Below are 16,807 nucleotides of genomic sequence, written 5' to 3' on the forward strand. Positions count from 1 at the left end.
GCGTGCTGGTGAGGATACTGTTATTGAATGCGAGAGGTGCAAGGCAAGTCCCGGGTAGAAAAAGTTTGTTAGGTTTATCCTTTTCAATAGACTAACCACCCATTCGGTATGGGGAAATTACTACTATATAATGGGTCTGAACCTCTCAAAACTCTTACATGATGTTTAGTTGGTAACTGTCAGTATGAATCAGTCACTATGAAAGACCAAAAAGTGGCCAATAGCCAATCCGGACCAAATTGGAAACTTTCTCATCCATTCTGATTACGGCAGGAAACTTGAAGCATGAAAAAACAGAAAAGGAGAAAAGCTGTAGCCAACAGAACATGAGAACATCGCTGTTCCCTCTTATCTGCCTCCCAACCTCTCTTCTGTCTACTTCTTCATCATTATATCTCCCCTCATCTCTCTTGTTCTTCTCTCACTCCATAGGCTGCTTTTTCTTCCCTGATTAGAATGTCTGACTGGAGAAATTGGAGCTGCTGGTATGTTGGTTTTTCTTTTTTTTTTTGTAATCGGCACTCAAAATTTTCCCAGATTCAAAACAATTGTCATTGAACTGGTTTTGCTATGTAAAAATCTTGTCCATATAATCTTATGCGGACTGGTCTTGGTTATGTTTCTAATTTCTAAGCTTGATGCAGCCATAGAACTTTCTATGTTGATTGACTGTGGGCTTTCATCATAATAGCAAGATTATTTTGGATTTTGGTCTTGATTTGCATGGAAGAATTGTGGTTATGCCTTGGTGTTGGTTTTGGTTTTGGGTTTTTGTTGATTTTGTTGAGTTACAGAAATAGAGCTTTCTTGAGATTACTCGCTGTAGGTGGCGAAGGCTGACAATGGTAAGAAATTAAAGGTTTTGGTTGACAGTTATAGCATGAAGACGTTGAAAGAAATAAGAAAAGAAAATAGAAGTTGATTCCTATACAAATACAAACACTGCCAATCATTTTTAAAGGGAATCCCTGGTTAATTGATTGTCATTGAAGGTCATAGTCGTTGCCATTGCTGATTTGAACCAAACGGGTGGTAAAATGGTTCTTTTTGCTAATTTTTTCTAGCTGTAGGTCAACATTTCCTTGTTTTGGTATCTGACTTGAAGGTTGTTAAGTGGCATCTTGGAGATAGATTAAGATAAGAAAGATAAAAGGACAAAAGGCTTTGTATTGTCAAAGAGAAATCGAACTGATGTATTCAAGGAGTTACATTTTCCCTGCTTGGTGCTTTGGAAGCAAAAACCAACCGAGGAGTAGCCTTTTGTTATTAATGTTGTTTTATTGGCTGTGGTAAAAGTTGTGTGGAGACTACAGGTGAACAATTTGAGGTGTTTTCCTGGTTTGGGGTTCTGAGGTTTACCTATTCATGTGAAATGGATAAACTAGAATCAAGATTTTAGGGGATTAATTTTTAGTGTAATCATAGGGTCTAAACATATTATTGTAGATGAGAGAATAAGAAAAGATTAGAACAGAAAACAGTTTATAATTTGTCTTAACCAATAAACTCAATGCCAGGATATCTTTAGAGGGTTTCACTTTTTTTGATATATTTTCTGGTTCTGATAGGAACCTTGGAAAAGTTGCATAGACCTGTAGCAATCTTGTACTTTATGGGAGAACTCATGTCTACCACAAACTCAGAGGATATGTAGTGTAGAGACTCGAAATATAACCCAGTAGAAAGGTCAAAGGTCAAATGACCAGATATAGAATGTGTAGTTGGTATTGGTAAAACCTATTTGGGAACTGAAGAAAATAGTTCAAAATGGAGGCTGTTGTAATGAAAGTAGTAGTGCTTTGTGCCTTCTCATGATGACTTAAAGTGTCTCTACTAACCTAGAGAGTACCCAGTCGGGTGATTAAACAGAAAAGTAAATTGTTGCGCGCTTGGAAATGTCTGTAATTTTTTATTCTTAAGTACCTTGTACGAATTACATTCTCTTTGGGTGATTAAACAGAAAAGTAAATTGTTGCGCGCTTGGAAATGTCTGTAATTTTTTATTCTTAAGTACCTTATACAAATTACATTCTCTTGGAGTTTGCATAGTATACTATGAGATGGTTAGCAGGAAGCAGTAGAATATACAAGGTTATCATGACATTAAAATTCCTTCATATATAAGCATATAAAAGTTTGACATTGTCATTCCTTTTGTGAATCTAGGCAAGTTGGACAGAGTCAAAGTCTAAATTGGACAAGGATCCCCAAGGACGTGCAGCCAATCCTAATCTAGATCAATCCGACTTGGAAAAGCTTTTCCGTGAGCATGTGAAGATTTTACATGAGGTAAGCTGTGTTCTCTCTTAGGTCCTGAAGTAGAATGGATCTCTTACTCTTATTCAGGATGCTTATGTTAAAAAGTGCAAGTGAACCGGAGTCTGGGAAATCAACTATTTACTTTTATTTCTTCTTAGGAGAATGCTGTTCCAAGCTGTGCCTGCATGTGTTGTTGACTTTGTAACCTGAACTTAATCCATTCCAAGAAGCCTTAATTAAGAATTGAGCATTCATGCATTGCCAGATATTTGTATTGAGTGATCAAAATTTTGTTCTGTCTTTTACCTTAGTGAAAAAGGGTACATGGTGTTTTTTCTATGTTATGCATGGTGGAGTTGGTGATTGGGTATGTATAGGTTGTCCTAACTTGTATGAAATGTGATCAAATTTTGGTTATATCTCCTTGACTTTTGTGTGGAAAAAAAAAAGTGTTTCCATCTGTGTTGTTTGTGGGGCATGATAGGTGAATAGGCATGTAGGTTATCATTTATACAATATTTTAAAGTGAGCTACGTTTTGGGGTCGGAATGCATCTAGGCTAAGCACTTGATCTCACATTTCTTTTGCAGTTTATGTCAATGAATTGTTTGTGTTGACAGTAAAACAGTAACTTTTTCTGTTTAAACCACATGTTTTTCCTTTACCTGTTCAGATATGCTGTTTCTTTGCTGCTTCTCTGTGCTTTCTATGTGGAAATGCTAGTGGAGTTAGTGTTATATTAGTATTGAACTGCAAACAGAGATCTTTACATTATCTTTGAAGACTCTAGCTCAGCATTCGACAAAGATTTGTATATCAGTCATGGACCTCATATGGTTAGTTTAGCACTGGATTGTTTAGGTCAAATTGCAGGTGGTGGCACCACTATTTTTATCCAAGTATTTGGTCTACATGATTGAAATTTTCTAATCAAAATATTTTGCAGCTAGTTCCTCAGATAGCAATTTTTTTTCTGTTCAGATCAAATCTCTTTAACTGTTCAGGTGTCACTTTTCTGTTTGTGCTTCATAGAAATTGCATTTTTTTTTGGGTATCAGCTTTGAGCTGCGAACAGAGATCCTTCTATTGTCTTCAAAGGCTATCTCGGCATTTAATGAAGTTATGGTTATCGGTTATTGGACCATATGTCTAGTTTAAATGTTGATTTTCTTGTTCAGTTTTCAGTTGGTGGCACCGTATTTCTTGTCTAAACATGGGATTAGTATATTAAAATTTGTTTAGATATTCAGAAATTTAATGTTGATTCTAATACAAATAGAATGCCTTTATGACCATTAGGACAAGCAATATCAGAGTACTATCAAGTCAATTAGAACTGCGCCAATTGTGAAACTTTTGCACCATTATAGATGTGAGTTGCATCGTTCTGAATATTACATACGGTTATGACCATCTTGATGTGACTTGTTCACCTTCTATTCAACATAATGATCTAGAACACATTGAATCAACAGCTTTCAGTACCAAGCTGGAATACCATTTCTTGGAAATCTGTGTGCTGCAGGAGAGTTATTGAATGCAGTACATTTGCATGGTAATATCATAATTTGAAGTCAAGTTGTATGGTGAACTATAGGATAATGTTCCCACAAGAGTGTTGTCAGAACTATATCCCCTGGTATCTTCCTTGTGTCAACTTTTCCATTTGAGTATCAAATATACCATGGAGGGGTCTTTTATGACATTGTTTATCGTCAGTCTATATGCCCTAAACACTTTTTTCTAATGCTATTTGCTTGCCAGTCATGGATAATAATTATTCATAACCTTACCCTCAGCCCTTGAACACTTTAGGAACTGCAAACAAAATCCCCAAAGTTGGATTTGTATATATGGTGTTATTATTGCCATCTAAAAGTTAAAAGCATTTTAAATATCTTCCATTACTGCAGATATACAGGGTTTCAACTCTTCCATAGCTATGTTTCTTTTCGGTATTTTATCATGAGGGAACTGATTTTTATTATCCCAAAGAACCCAGGGGTTTGAACAATATTTCAAGTTGTCAAGATATATGTATCACGTACTAGACGAGATTGGTTGCTTCTTTGGGATTGGGTGAATGTGATAATGGATTTGCTGGTCTTTGTGAGGTATCAATCTTTTCTAAATGCTTTTTGACATAGCGGGACAAGAAGACTAATAGTTTACTCAATTTTCTTTTCTTTATGGATGTAGGTAACTTTCTGATTGTTGTCTAGCAAGCATCATTTTGAGCTTCGTTCTGCTCTAAAGCTGGTCTGTGTGTCATGTTGAATTTACACTATGAACAAGAATATTAATGATGTCTCGGGGGAGCAAGCTGTGATTTTTTGTGGTTCTTTTTTCTTTTTGCTACTAAGTCCTCTATGATGGGGAAATCCTTCTTGTAGATCTGGAAATCTTCTTTCCCTTTAATTTATATAATAGGCAATTATTCTAGATATGGTTTTGGTGGGTATAGTTTCGTCAGAAACTTTTTCTCAGTTTATGGCCTCCTGGAATAAACAAATTTGTGTTATAGTAATGTATGCTAGATTCTGTTGTTGATAAAGCCAGAACCATTGAATTGTGTCAAAGAGGTTCCGTGATTGTCCCTTTGTGGTTGATGTATTCCATCGATAATTTTGACGAGGAATGCATTTCCTACAGTTTCTGTAGATAATTTGTGGTTGCCATTGAGAAATGGAAGAAATTGATGATTAGTCTTTACATGTTCGATTTTTTCATGCTCCTTATGGTGTTTGATGTGATAAGCAAAAATCCCTGTCAAGTTTCTTCTCAATTCCTTAGATTGAGGTGAAACTATTTGAAAAGTAAATTGCAATTATGCTGACATTTAATGACTTTGGAGGCGTGTTATTATTATTTTTTTTTTGGGTACTGATGTTAAGAGAGGGTCGAAATCTGATTAAGCTGTAACTAATGCCTGGTGAATAAATTGTCTTGCTCTTGCTAATCCCTTTTCATTGTTTACAGAGGTGTGTTTCTGAGTTCAGAGCTCTATTAGCCGAGGTTGTAACTTTAGAAGCTGCAGCTCGAGAAAAAGATGGCAAAACAGTTCTTACGTCGTGGTCAACTGCTAAACATCTTTTAAAAGCTGATGCTCGGTATACAAAGATGCCAAGGAAAGACAGGGAGTCCTTGTGGAAGCGACATGTAGAGGATATTCAGCGCAGACAAAAGTCAGCACCTGATAGAGAAACGGAGAAGCACAAGGATGCGAGAAATAAAAGCTCTGTTGACTCTGGTAAAAATGTAATGGGATCAAGAACTCATGATAAGAGGTAGTCATTTTTGTGGCACGGTTTACCCGATAAACAGAATCAGACTTCTGATCGGCAGTCAGTGTCTAGTGGATCAACAAAAGCTATGTAAAATAGTGGTTTTAACTCTGGTATCTGAGATTATATTACTTCGGAGTATCATTTAATGGAAATGATTTTTGTTATTCTTTGAAGGGAAATAATAATTTTTTTTGGGTTAATTTTTTAGGCGGGAAATGAGTGTTTGAAGCCCTACTCTATGGTGAAGAACCCAGTATCGACTTTATGACATTTGGTTTGGGAGAGAAGCGTGGATGGAAAAATGAAACTTGTTTTGCAGTAGTTCTATCATCAAATCGTTGTACTTCACTGGCTTGGTACAACTAGTACTAGAAATTCGAGTTTAACATATAGTAAAGATGAGGCCAAAGGCTTAATACGACATTCTTTTTCATTTGTAAAAATGTATCTTTGCGAAAATTTGGAAAATGGGAATAAGAAGATTTAAAATTCATAAGTAGGTATGAAACTTAGGAATTTTACGAAACTTGAAAGTGGTTTGTTGGAAACTGTTCATGATTTATAAACAAATTAATGTTGCAAGTAATATCATGAAATTACTCTTTATGTGCACATAGTGGCGCACTTGCATATTTGAGTGTACATGTGTACACTTACATTGATTTAGATGTGCACATTTGGATATATATATTACACACAGACAAAAGGAAAGAGCACAAGTGTTGCACGTGTATATTATGGAGTATTGCTCTTCATTGTTGAAATCTGTTTGATACAATCAGTGGTTAAGAAAACTCAAAACTCTGACTTTTTTAAATTTCTTTTCCAATTAGGCAAATCACTTGATGGTTGATTAAATTTGTTTTTTCTTTCCTTTCATCATTTCCTATCTTAATTGCTTTTGGATTTGTTCATATCATTTTATAATATTTATCTTTTGGTTATAGTATAGCTTATTTGTAGATAACAAGAGTTATTTTAAAAGCAATAGAAATTTTTTGCCATTGATGAGAATATAGTATGATGATAACCTAATAAATGATTCGCTATGCATATGATAAAAAAAAACAATAAAATTGGTTTTTTTTTATAATATGATTTGAACTATATATATATATATATATATATATATATATATATATATATATATGTATATATGCAGATGTAGACTTGTTTTCACCTCATTTATTTCAACCTTTTTTTTCCTTCTTCTTTTTAGTTAATATTGACAATTACTTGATAATGCACCTTCAAATATATAAACCTGATAAAGAGGATGCGAACATGCGTATTATGGGTTTGTTTGAATATGTAATTATTCCAAAATAAAATTATAATTGCATCATAAACTTATTTTCTAATCATATTTTATTTTTTAGACCGCCTTTTTATCTCACCATATATTACATGACAAAAAGTGCAACAATAATAAAAAATGTGACAATGCATAGAATAGAGATTTCTAATTATTAAAAATGTTATTTGGATTCATAAATATTTTACTTTGACTATTTATAAGTATATTTCCCTTATACTTTTAGAATATATGCATTTGGAGATTTGCTTCAAGCTTTATTTCGTATCGACAAGAGAAGCTCAAATTCTTTGTTTTTTTTTTTATTTCTCATTCCTGTGATATGCAGACTGCAGTATGAAGAATGCCTCATCAAAAAACATTTTGTTTCTTTCTACTTGTATGTTTAAATTACCTTGACAAAGTTATTTTATTTATTCATCTAGCTTTATTCTTGAATGAGTACAGAATGAGTACTGTGTAGTCTCGAGGCAGAAGGTGAATCAGCAAAAGAGTTGCTTTTTGGTCCATCCCAACTTATCATCTCAACGTAAGGTTGTGATAGGACAAATAACCGGTTTTCAGAGAAAGACACTCCCAATTAGGTATCTTGGGTGTCCTTTGTATATAGGTAGAAGAAAGAAGGTGCATTTTGCAGATATATAATTCCATGGCTAGTAGAGTGCTATCTTGGAAGCATCGGGTATTATCTGCTGGAGGTAGACTAGTTCTAATGAAAAGTGTTTTAGCTTCAATGCCACTACATGTGTTGGCTGTGGCTTCACCTCCACAAGGCCTTAGGGACTTGGAGAAAATCTTTTCACATTTCTTATGGGGGTCGTCAGAGTTTGGATCTAGATTTCATTGGATCAAGTGGGAAAAGCTATGTCAACCTTATACTGAAGGGGGAGTAGGCCTTCGCAATATGAAAGATATCGTTGGTGCTTTCTCTATCAAGCTCTAGTGGAACTTCAGGCAGAAAAGATCTCTTTGGGCAGAGTTTATGTCTGCAAAATATTGTAGGGGTTTGAATCTGTGTTTGGCAGATGAAAGTTGTGTCTAATCTTATACGTGGCGCAAAGTTACAATCAGTGCAGAGTGTAGCAGAGGAGTATATTAGCTAGATTGTCCGCCAAGGTTGGATGGTTTTTTGACATGAAAATGTGTTGGACAATGGTGCTTAATGTCGTAAGGTCGAGGTCTTCCATGAACATCGGGTGGTGGACTTCATTTTGGATGGGGGCCGGAATGTTCGGGAGCTTCAGCAATTTTTGGAGGCGGTGGTGGTTCAGCAGATTGTAAAAGTGTGCCCCCGTCCTTGCAAGGTCAAGATAAGATGGTGTGGATGCTTACTAGCTCTGGTGAGTTTTCGATTGCGTCGGCCTACGAGCTAGTGAGGAGGGTGTCCAGTTCCTCTCTGCTCTTCCCATGTGTCTGGCATAAGAGCATTCCCGTCAAAATTTCTTTCTTTATGCTAAGGTTGTTGTGTTTTAAGCTCTCTTTCATGCAGCAATTGAGAGGGTTCGGGATACAGGGTCCTTCCTGGTGTTTTTTTTGTCAAGATGCCCTGCAAGAGGAGGATGTGGATCATGTATTTTGCACCAGTGAGCTTGCGAGGTAGGTTGGAGATATTTTGCTGTCCAAGTGGGTGAATTCTCCTCAGTGGGTACTATTCGGCACATGGTAATGATGTGGTGGTTGCGCCCATCAAAAAATGTATAGTTGACGTTTGTTTATCACATCCTCCCTCCATTACTTTGGTGGGAGCTGTGGAAGGCAAGAAACTCCATGGTTTTTGATGGAAAGAAAGTGGTTCATGGGGAGATTATGAGTCAGGTTTTCCAGCAGCTGTGTGAGCTCTTTCATGCGCAATACCCAGAAATGAAATATTCTTTCTTTTCTTGGACTGAGTTTCATTCTTTCTTGATTGGTCGGTCACGGAGAATTTAGGTATTTCCAGTTAAATGGTTGGCTCCTGTGGTGGGTTATAAATTAAATACTGATGGGTATTCTAGAAGTAATCCAGGGCTAAGTGGTGGAGGCGGCTTGGTACGGGATGGACATGGTCCATTCATCTTCAAGTACTCATGCTTCTTTGGCAATTTGACAAGCTTGCATGCGGAGCTTAAGGCGATGCTCTTTGGAGTCTGGCAATGTTTATCGCGTGGTTATGATGCCTTGCATGTTGAAACTAACTCACTTGTTTTAGCTAACATGATTCAGGGAACTTCTGCATGTCCGTGGGAGTTGCAAGGGGAGTTGGAGGAGTTGTTGAGGTACAAGCATTATTTCAAGCTATATCGCATTGCTATGGAGAGGCAAACAAGCAAGCTGATAGACTTGCTAACTCAGGGGTTGAATTACAAAAGACTTATGATACTTTTGCGACACTCTCTGGCATGGTTCATGGTGATGTCAGGCTTTGATAGATTAGGTTACCCTAACTTTCGTACAAGAATTTGTTAAGCTTAGCTTGCGTAAGGACTCGTTTGTAATGTTATGAGTTAGAAATAAATTGGGGTTGGCATTCTCCTCGTGTATGAGATTTGCCAAAAAAAACAAGCTTTGTCCTTTGTTATGAATAATTTCTCACAAATACTTGTGGTTCCACTGGTCTATTTGTTAGATTTTTGTCAACCATTTGATTAGTGCATACTTTATGAAATTTCTTTAGAGTATTAGTTATTTACTATTGCAACTAATCATCCATTGTCTTATTACCTCTGTTTTTTTTTTTTTTTTTTTTTTTTGGGTACAAATCCCATACACAAGGGAGGGATGTCAGTCCTTAAATTTATTAAAATATCAAATTAAAGTGAAAGGAGGTGATCTAACCTGATCTCCAAATTACAAAGCGAAAAGCGATAAAAAATGAGTACATCAAACGAACTAAACATAATCTAAGAATGCAATCAATTATCTTAGTACATCGTACAATTCAATTTGAAGAAATAAAGCACCATTGTTATTGCTCCAACCAAGCATGGTAAGTTTTTTTTTTTTTTTTGGTCATTCTTTTTTCACGTGACTTTCATAGGGTTAGAAATTTGTGCTTTCTATTTTTAATGTATTTTTAACATTTTCTTTTCAATTTTTAGATGAAAAGTTGATATACAATTGAAAAGATACTGCGTCAACCAAAAAGCCTAACTAACTGAACTAAAAAATTGTAGATTGTAATGATTGACAACCCAAAAGATTGATAAACAAAATTAAAAAAAGGACTGCCGTGTTTGAATATTAGTAGAAAAGAGAGAGGCCAAATTGCTAGTTAACTTCATTTTTTCACCATTTCAATTAAGAATGTCATTTCCGACTCTCAAAAAGTAGAGGTTTACTTAGTTTGACTAAAATGGAAAAAAAAAAATCTGGGTCATTGATTCTCATTTTTTGCTATTTTGCTCAAGCTTTGATAAGTAAAATTTGACAAGCCTGACCAAAATTATAAATACTAGTTCTATATAAATCTCCACAATTGTTTCCATATATAGAAATATCGTGGGATAGACTCATATCCTCACTTGTAATTAGGGCTGCAAACGAATCGAGCCGCTCGCATCAAACTCGACTCGAGTTCGAGCTGACTCGAATCGAATTCGAGTTCAAAATATTAAGCTCGTTATATATATATATATATATATATATATATATATATATATATATATATATATATATATATATATTATTTTTTTATTTTAAGTATATATATAATTTTTTTTATTTTTTATTTTAAGTATATATATTTTTTAATTTTAATAGTAAAATTACATAAATATCCTTAATATTTTATTATTTATTAAGAAAAAAATATTATTTTATTTATTTTTAAAAAAAATAAAATAATTATTTTTATTTTTTTCGAGCTCGAGCTTGGCTCAAATCGAGTCGAGCTCGAGCTCGAGCTTCAAAATTGCCAGCTCGTTGAGCTCGAGCTCGAGCTTGAGTTCGATGAAATTAAGTCAAGGCTCGACTCGATAAGGCCAAAACTCGACTCGACTCGGTTCGTTTGCAGCCCTACTTGTAACTACCTTTATGGAGTTTGACATATGTTTGACATATTGCCGATAGGCAATGTATTGAAACCTAAAATGTATTATTACAAATTTAAATCTCTAAACCAACTAATTGCGATTTTTGGGCCTGTGTTATTTTATTCTTGGGAACCTGCAAATCATGTAACGTTTCTAACTTTCACTAACTTGCACCAATAGTCTTCAAGATTGCTTGTATGTTTTTTTTTTGGTTGATTATAAGAAGAATAAGCATTTGCTCTAAATGTAATGCAGAATTTTCATTGACACTATTTTGAGCTTTTTTTTCCTTCTTTACCTAAAACACTTAAAAGGGATTAAAAAAAAAGAATCTAAAAGTTACCCAGCACAAAAGATAACTTGGGAACATTAGATGATCAAAAAAAGAAAAAGCTTTCTTTGAAATCTAAAAAACTTGTAACCTAATATTAAGTGTACAAATTCAAAATCTCTTAAAAACAGCAAAAGGTTTGGAAAGTAAAACAATAGAAAAAGATAGGTGTTGTTTTCACTTTTGCACAGCTGGAGATTCTTAATCATAAAATTAGCCCTACATATGCAACACAATTAAAATTTCACACACTTTACCAATGCTTAGATAGGACTATTCACTAGTACAGAAGGTGTTCCTTTTTTAATTTTTTAGTATTTAGAATAAGCAATTAGAATAGTAAACTTTTGAATTTCAGTCACGTTAAGATAGATGAATGTTCTGTTATCTTCATCTTGATTATTCCTTTTTTTTTTTTCTTGCTTCTTTTGTTCACATATTTATATTGGATGATATCACATGCATTGATGTCCATTGCTAAAAGTTCGATTCTATACTCTTGGAATAAGTCACAATTAAGTGTACCCTTATTTTTAGTAGTAATACTCTTTGAGACAATAATATTGTATAAAGTTTCTCATTCTCATGTTCTTTGGTTCCTCTAGTAAAAAGTCATACAACTTGTTTATGTAATAATGATTTTCGTCATAGTAAAATTTAATATATATGCTACTTAAAAAAAATTAAGAATGATCTGTATCGTACATTAACTAAATGATAAAGGTTTCAATTTTCATATATGCATCTTGTTTTATCAGTTAATAAACTTGGTAGATATGTTTGTGTAAATAGATATATGAAGTGGTTTCTTTTTCTTCTTTTACATGGAGTTCCAACAATGCGTCTGGATTATTATATTTTAAATCATAATTACATATGTGTTTAATGCGTTTTACAACTTATTTACAGCCTTTGACAATTTGAAACTTCTACTATAAATTCATACATGTATGACACAGTGATGTTAGCCTCTTTGTCGTCTTCAGTGTCATATATTTTTTGGGAGGCCAACTCTTCATCTGATAGGCTGGCAAATTTGCGGTTGACAAATTTGCGGTTGACGTCTAACTTGTTCTGCACGTCTCCTCAGCAACTTCTTGGTATTGTAAGGGCATCTGTGCGCGCTATTTGACTCTAGGGGGGTGTGCCAGCAGGATGTTATAGATTAGCCTTTTAATTAATGCTCTAGATAGCTGTGAGCTTATATTACACTCAGTGTAATCTTTACCTTCTGGTTATGAATAAAAGGAAAAATTTTGGAAAAAAAAGCATGACACAGTGATGGCTTTAAAGGTATAAACTTTCATAGGTATTAATTATACTCTCTAATGAAATTTTATCATGATCCATTTTTTCTATTCTATGGGCAAACACTTAAACTAAGAAAAGGGAAAAATTGAGTCTTGGAATGGGACAAATTGTCTACTAAAAGGTGCATTATTTGAGACAAGATATAATCTCTAAAAAAAAAAAAAAAGAACTCTAACCAAATGGCATCTCAAATAACATGCCAAAGTGAAGATTTACTATGGTCATTTAAAAACAATCTACTATAAAATAGTCTCATATCACATGAGAGTTTCTTTTAGTATGCCACAGTGAAAAAAGTAACATAAATAGCTATTATGTTGAGTTATATTTCTTAATTGTGTTGCTAATTGAGATATGAGATAAACTTTAGTCCAAAACAGACGCAACTTATATGCTTTAATTTTCATTTAGATCATTAACTCTAGTTTAAAACAATAGATGGGCACAATTTTATGGAATCGTCTAACCTAGATTGTGAATTAATCTTTGGTGAATGACTTCAGTAGTCCCTTAACTACTATTAACTTGTACTCAATCTCTCAACTTTGAAAAGTATTGTTAGGTCCCCAAACTTGTAAATTTAGTTCAAACGGAAGGTCGATGTAATTTGAGCCATGAAACTTAAAGCCACTTGAAACTTAAAGCCACTTAAACCTTAAAGTCATTTGAAACGTAACTTCAAGAGTTTCCTCATAAATCCGTATTAGAGTCAATATTCACATCAATAGAAATAGGTGGATTGTCAATCATTAGCAAATGTAGCTGGATGATCATCCAACAAATAGCTATAAATGAAACAAAATATTTATCTAGTTTTTCCACTAATCTTTGTTAAAAGTGACAATTTGTTTTTTCGTTTTACTTATTTTTTTACTTTAGCATCTTTGTAGTCAACAAAGTAATAAAGTTATTATGCATTACTTTTTTTTTTTTGTGGATATTTGACTAATGTTATTTGCATTTAGTTTTTCCTTGTCCTATGCATAATACAATCTTAGTTAAGTTAACAACTAAACTTGACGGATAAAATCATATTTGTGTTAAGCTACTTGGATTGGTAATATTATATTATCAGTGAATAATGCTATAGCATAAAATCTTTGGCTCACTGAAGTCAATTTATAATTTTTTTCTAAATACCATGCTAGGAAGTTTTACTCAATTCTTTTGGCAAAATTTTCTAGAATTTAATAACCTTAGATAATCATAACTCAAAACTAGTTCAAGGAAATTTATAAATTCTCATAACAAATAGAGCATAGATGTAGAAGGACCATTATGGAATTGAATTTTCTATGGAAAATAGATGATACATAAAGCTAAACACTTGTAAACCAAGTGTAGACACCAAATTTTGAATAATTTTATGTAGCATCTATTTCATGATTTTCATTTTAGATTGCTTGCATTTTAGTTCGTTATTGTGTGTTTTGCACTATTAGTTGTTATGATATTTTAGTTTTATTCATTTTCGCCCTTTTAGTTGACCTATTTCATTTGCTATTTATTCTTATTTACTTTTGGTTTTAGTTTTTAGTTTTAGCTTTTAAGTTTAAAATTAGCATAGAGTTTTTAGGAAAAAGAAAAGGAAAACATCAAAAATATGTTTTAGTCATTTTATTTTTATTCAATGCTTTCTCGAAGAAAAAATGAAAATGAAAAATTATAAAAAAAAGGAGAAAAGAGAAAATTAAAGAAAAAGAGGAAAAAGAAGAAAAATTAAAAAAAAAAAATAGGCTTTAGTTGGATTTGAAAAATGAAAAAAAGGAAAAAAGGAAAATTTGTTCACAAAAATATGTTTATTTCTTTAAATTCAATCTTTGGGCACTTTAGTTATTTTTATTAAGTTATTTTGAGAAAAAGAAAATGATGAAAAATGAAAAATTGAAAAATTAATTAAAAAATGGCCATTTTTTGTTTAGTTTTTTTGTTTAAAATTATTTTTTGTTTTGTTATTATTATTATTACCTGGTTTGTGTGATTTTGTTATTATTATTATTTATATTTTTATTTTATCATTTCTGTAATTATCAAGTTGTTTAAAAAAAAAAATTATTATCGCAGCATGCACGCTGCAATTTTTTGCAGCGTGCAAAGGACAGCCTCAACAGCCATTGGATGGCTGGATATGAAGGCGAGAGGGAAGCCTTCATCCTCACCATTGAGGTGAGGGTTTAGGAGATTGGGAAGTGGATATAAAATGGATAAGAAGGATCAGCCGTAAGGGGTTTTTGGGAGAGAGGTTTTCGGACGGCTAAACAAGAGAGAGTAGGGAGAGTTTTTCTTACGGGGAGGGAAGGAAAGGAGGTAGCGACAGAGGTTGAAGGTTTAAGGGGTAAGGAGACTGGAGAAACAAGAGAGAACGAGATTGGGGGCTGAGTTTTCGGTGAGCTTGAAGGGGAAGCAGCAGATAAGAGTTGCGGCGGAGTAAGGAAACAAGAGAGAGAAAGGATTGGCGGTGAGGTTTCTGGGGGGGGAGAGTTCCGTGGCTAATAAGGAGGGAACCAGGAGAAGGGTTAAAGAAAAAAGAGAGCTTTGTGAGGCAGGGTACAAAAGAAAGACAGAGCAATCATCGTTCATCGCTGCCACCTCTGAATCAACCGTCACTGCAGCGAAGCCCGCTGGAATAGCACCGGCTTCAGTTGATTTCTTCTGATTTCTGGGGAGTACGATTGCTTCCTTGCGGATTCCTGCTGAGGATTCAAGTCCAGAAGAAGTGAAGCAGGTAATATTCCACTTTCTTTCCCGTTGTCTCAAGTTTCAGATGGAACCAAATCTGTTAAGTTGAAATCTGGTCCTTTGATTCATTTGATGAGTCTCCGCTAAACCAAATGCATCATCCTTGCGTCTGATTGGGTTGAAACTAGATACTCATGGTTGCTGTTTGCTTGCCCTTTCTCCCTTGTTTGATAGTTTTGTTTGGTGGCTTAGCTGAGTTTTGCCGGCTCATGTTGTAGCTTATTGCCATTTTCGTGCTGTTTTCTTGTCATTCATACTGCTGCAATTGTGGTAGTTTAGTTGAGCTTTCTTTTGGGTCACTCTGTTGATGGTTAGCTCTGGCTAAAATGGCATGCTTGATTCTCTTTCTTGCCCTATGATTGAGTATTCAATAGATCTGAGTAGCTGGAAGTTGCGAAAATATTGGACACAAGTTTTGCAGAAAGTTTATTTCCAGCTTCGCATGTCTCTCTTTTCCTGATTTTTGTATTTAAGCATGAGAGTTTTCTGGTCAAAAGTGAAGAAAGGCTGGTTGTCTTGATAGCTTTGGTCCAAGTAGTTGTTAATCGGGACATTAGTTTGGGTTTGTCTAAGGGGAAAGCTGCAAATTCGCAGCAGGAGGTGCGAAGCTGCAGATGAAACTTTCGCTGCATTTTTTTCCTTTCTTTCTTTTGCTGTCGGTCATACCAGATTTGCGTGTTTCTTGTTCTGGAATTTTGTTTATCAGATTTGAGATAGTTGATTCTCTGGTTAGAAGGTTTGTTTCGTTAGAATGACATGCCATAGTTTCCTACTTTGCTCTGTTGATGTTGCCATGGATCCGAAAGGTGCACAACTGAAAGTTGCAGATTTGTATGCGAATGTTTGCTAAAGTATATTTTCTTCGTAGCTTGCATGAAGCTTACATGAAAAACTTCTAAGAATTGCCTTGCCAGGAGATGTTTAGTCATGTTTGATTAGAGTTAGTTCAAAATTTTGCTTGCCGAAGGTTTGTGATTGAAATTTGAGGGTGAAATCATAGACAAAGCATGCTGGAATGAGTTTGTTTGTTGCAGAAAATCAGGTCGTAGCACTTGCATGCTTTTTCATGCAAAATAATTCAGAAAAATTGCATTTTGACCCCCCAAGTCTCCCATAATGTTAATTTGGCCCGAGTATTTGAAAAAGCTAATCAATTGGGTCCCTGTGATTTTTGTAGCAATGCATTATGGCCCAATTAGGTTCCATTTTCTTGCAATTAGGTCCTAAGGTGGGTGTATTTTGAGTCATCATTTGGCCTTTCATTGTTTTTGAGACTTTTGAAGCTCTTAAATTTTTCAATTGGTTTTATTTGGTTGATTAATGATTGCTATTGAGTTTTCAAAATGCATGTTTAAATCATTCATGGACCCTTGTTCATTCTTGGACCTTCGAATTTCCATAAATGTTTGCTTGGATCTTGTTATTTACTTGGGGAACTTTTTGTGTTTTTAAATGTTTCAATTAGGTTCAAATGATTGAGTAGTGCTTGCTTTTGGGTCTTTAGTAGATGTTATGCTTGGGGATTGGATGATCATGCCTTGGCCTTGGTCTTTAT

At 34.3% G+C, this 16,807-nt stretch overlaps 1 protein-coding gene across 3 annotated transcripts in view; it reads left to right on the forward strand.

The window, feature by feature from the left end:
• Nucleotides 1-5,710, forward strand: part of LOC113717025 (pre-mRNA-processing protein 40C-like) — a 28,128-nt gene extending 22,418 nt beyond the window's left edge. For all 3 annotated transcript variants that reach the window (XM_072071312.1, XM_072071311.1, XM_072071313.1), the window contains 2 exons: nt 2,167-2,289; nt 5,239-5,710. In XM_072071312.1, coding sequence (XP_071927413.1) covers nt 2,167-2,289; nt 5,239-5,550 — 435 coding nt within the window. In that variant the 3' untranslated portion in view covers nt 5,551-5,710. The remainder of the gene's footprint in view (nt 1-2,166; nt 2,290-5,238) is intronic.
• The last annotated feature ends 11,097 nt before the right edge of the window (nt 5,711-16,807 follow it).

Source organism: Coffea arabica, chromosome 11c (assembly GCF_036785885.1).
Source record: "Coffea arabica cultivar ET-39 chromosome 11c, Coffea Arabica ET-39 HiFi, whole genome shotgun sequence".
Taxonomy (NCBI): Eukaryota; Viridiplantae; Streptophyta; class Magnoliopsida; order Gentianales; family Rubiaceae; genus Coffea; species Coffea arabica.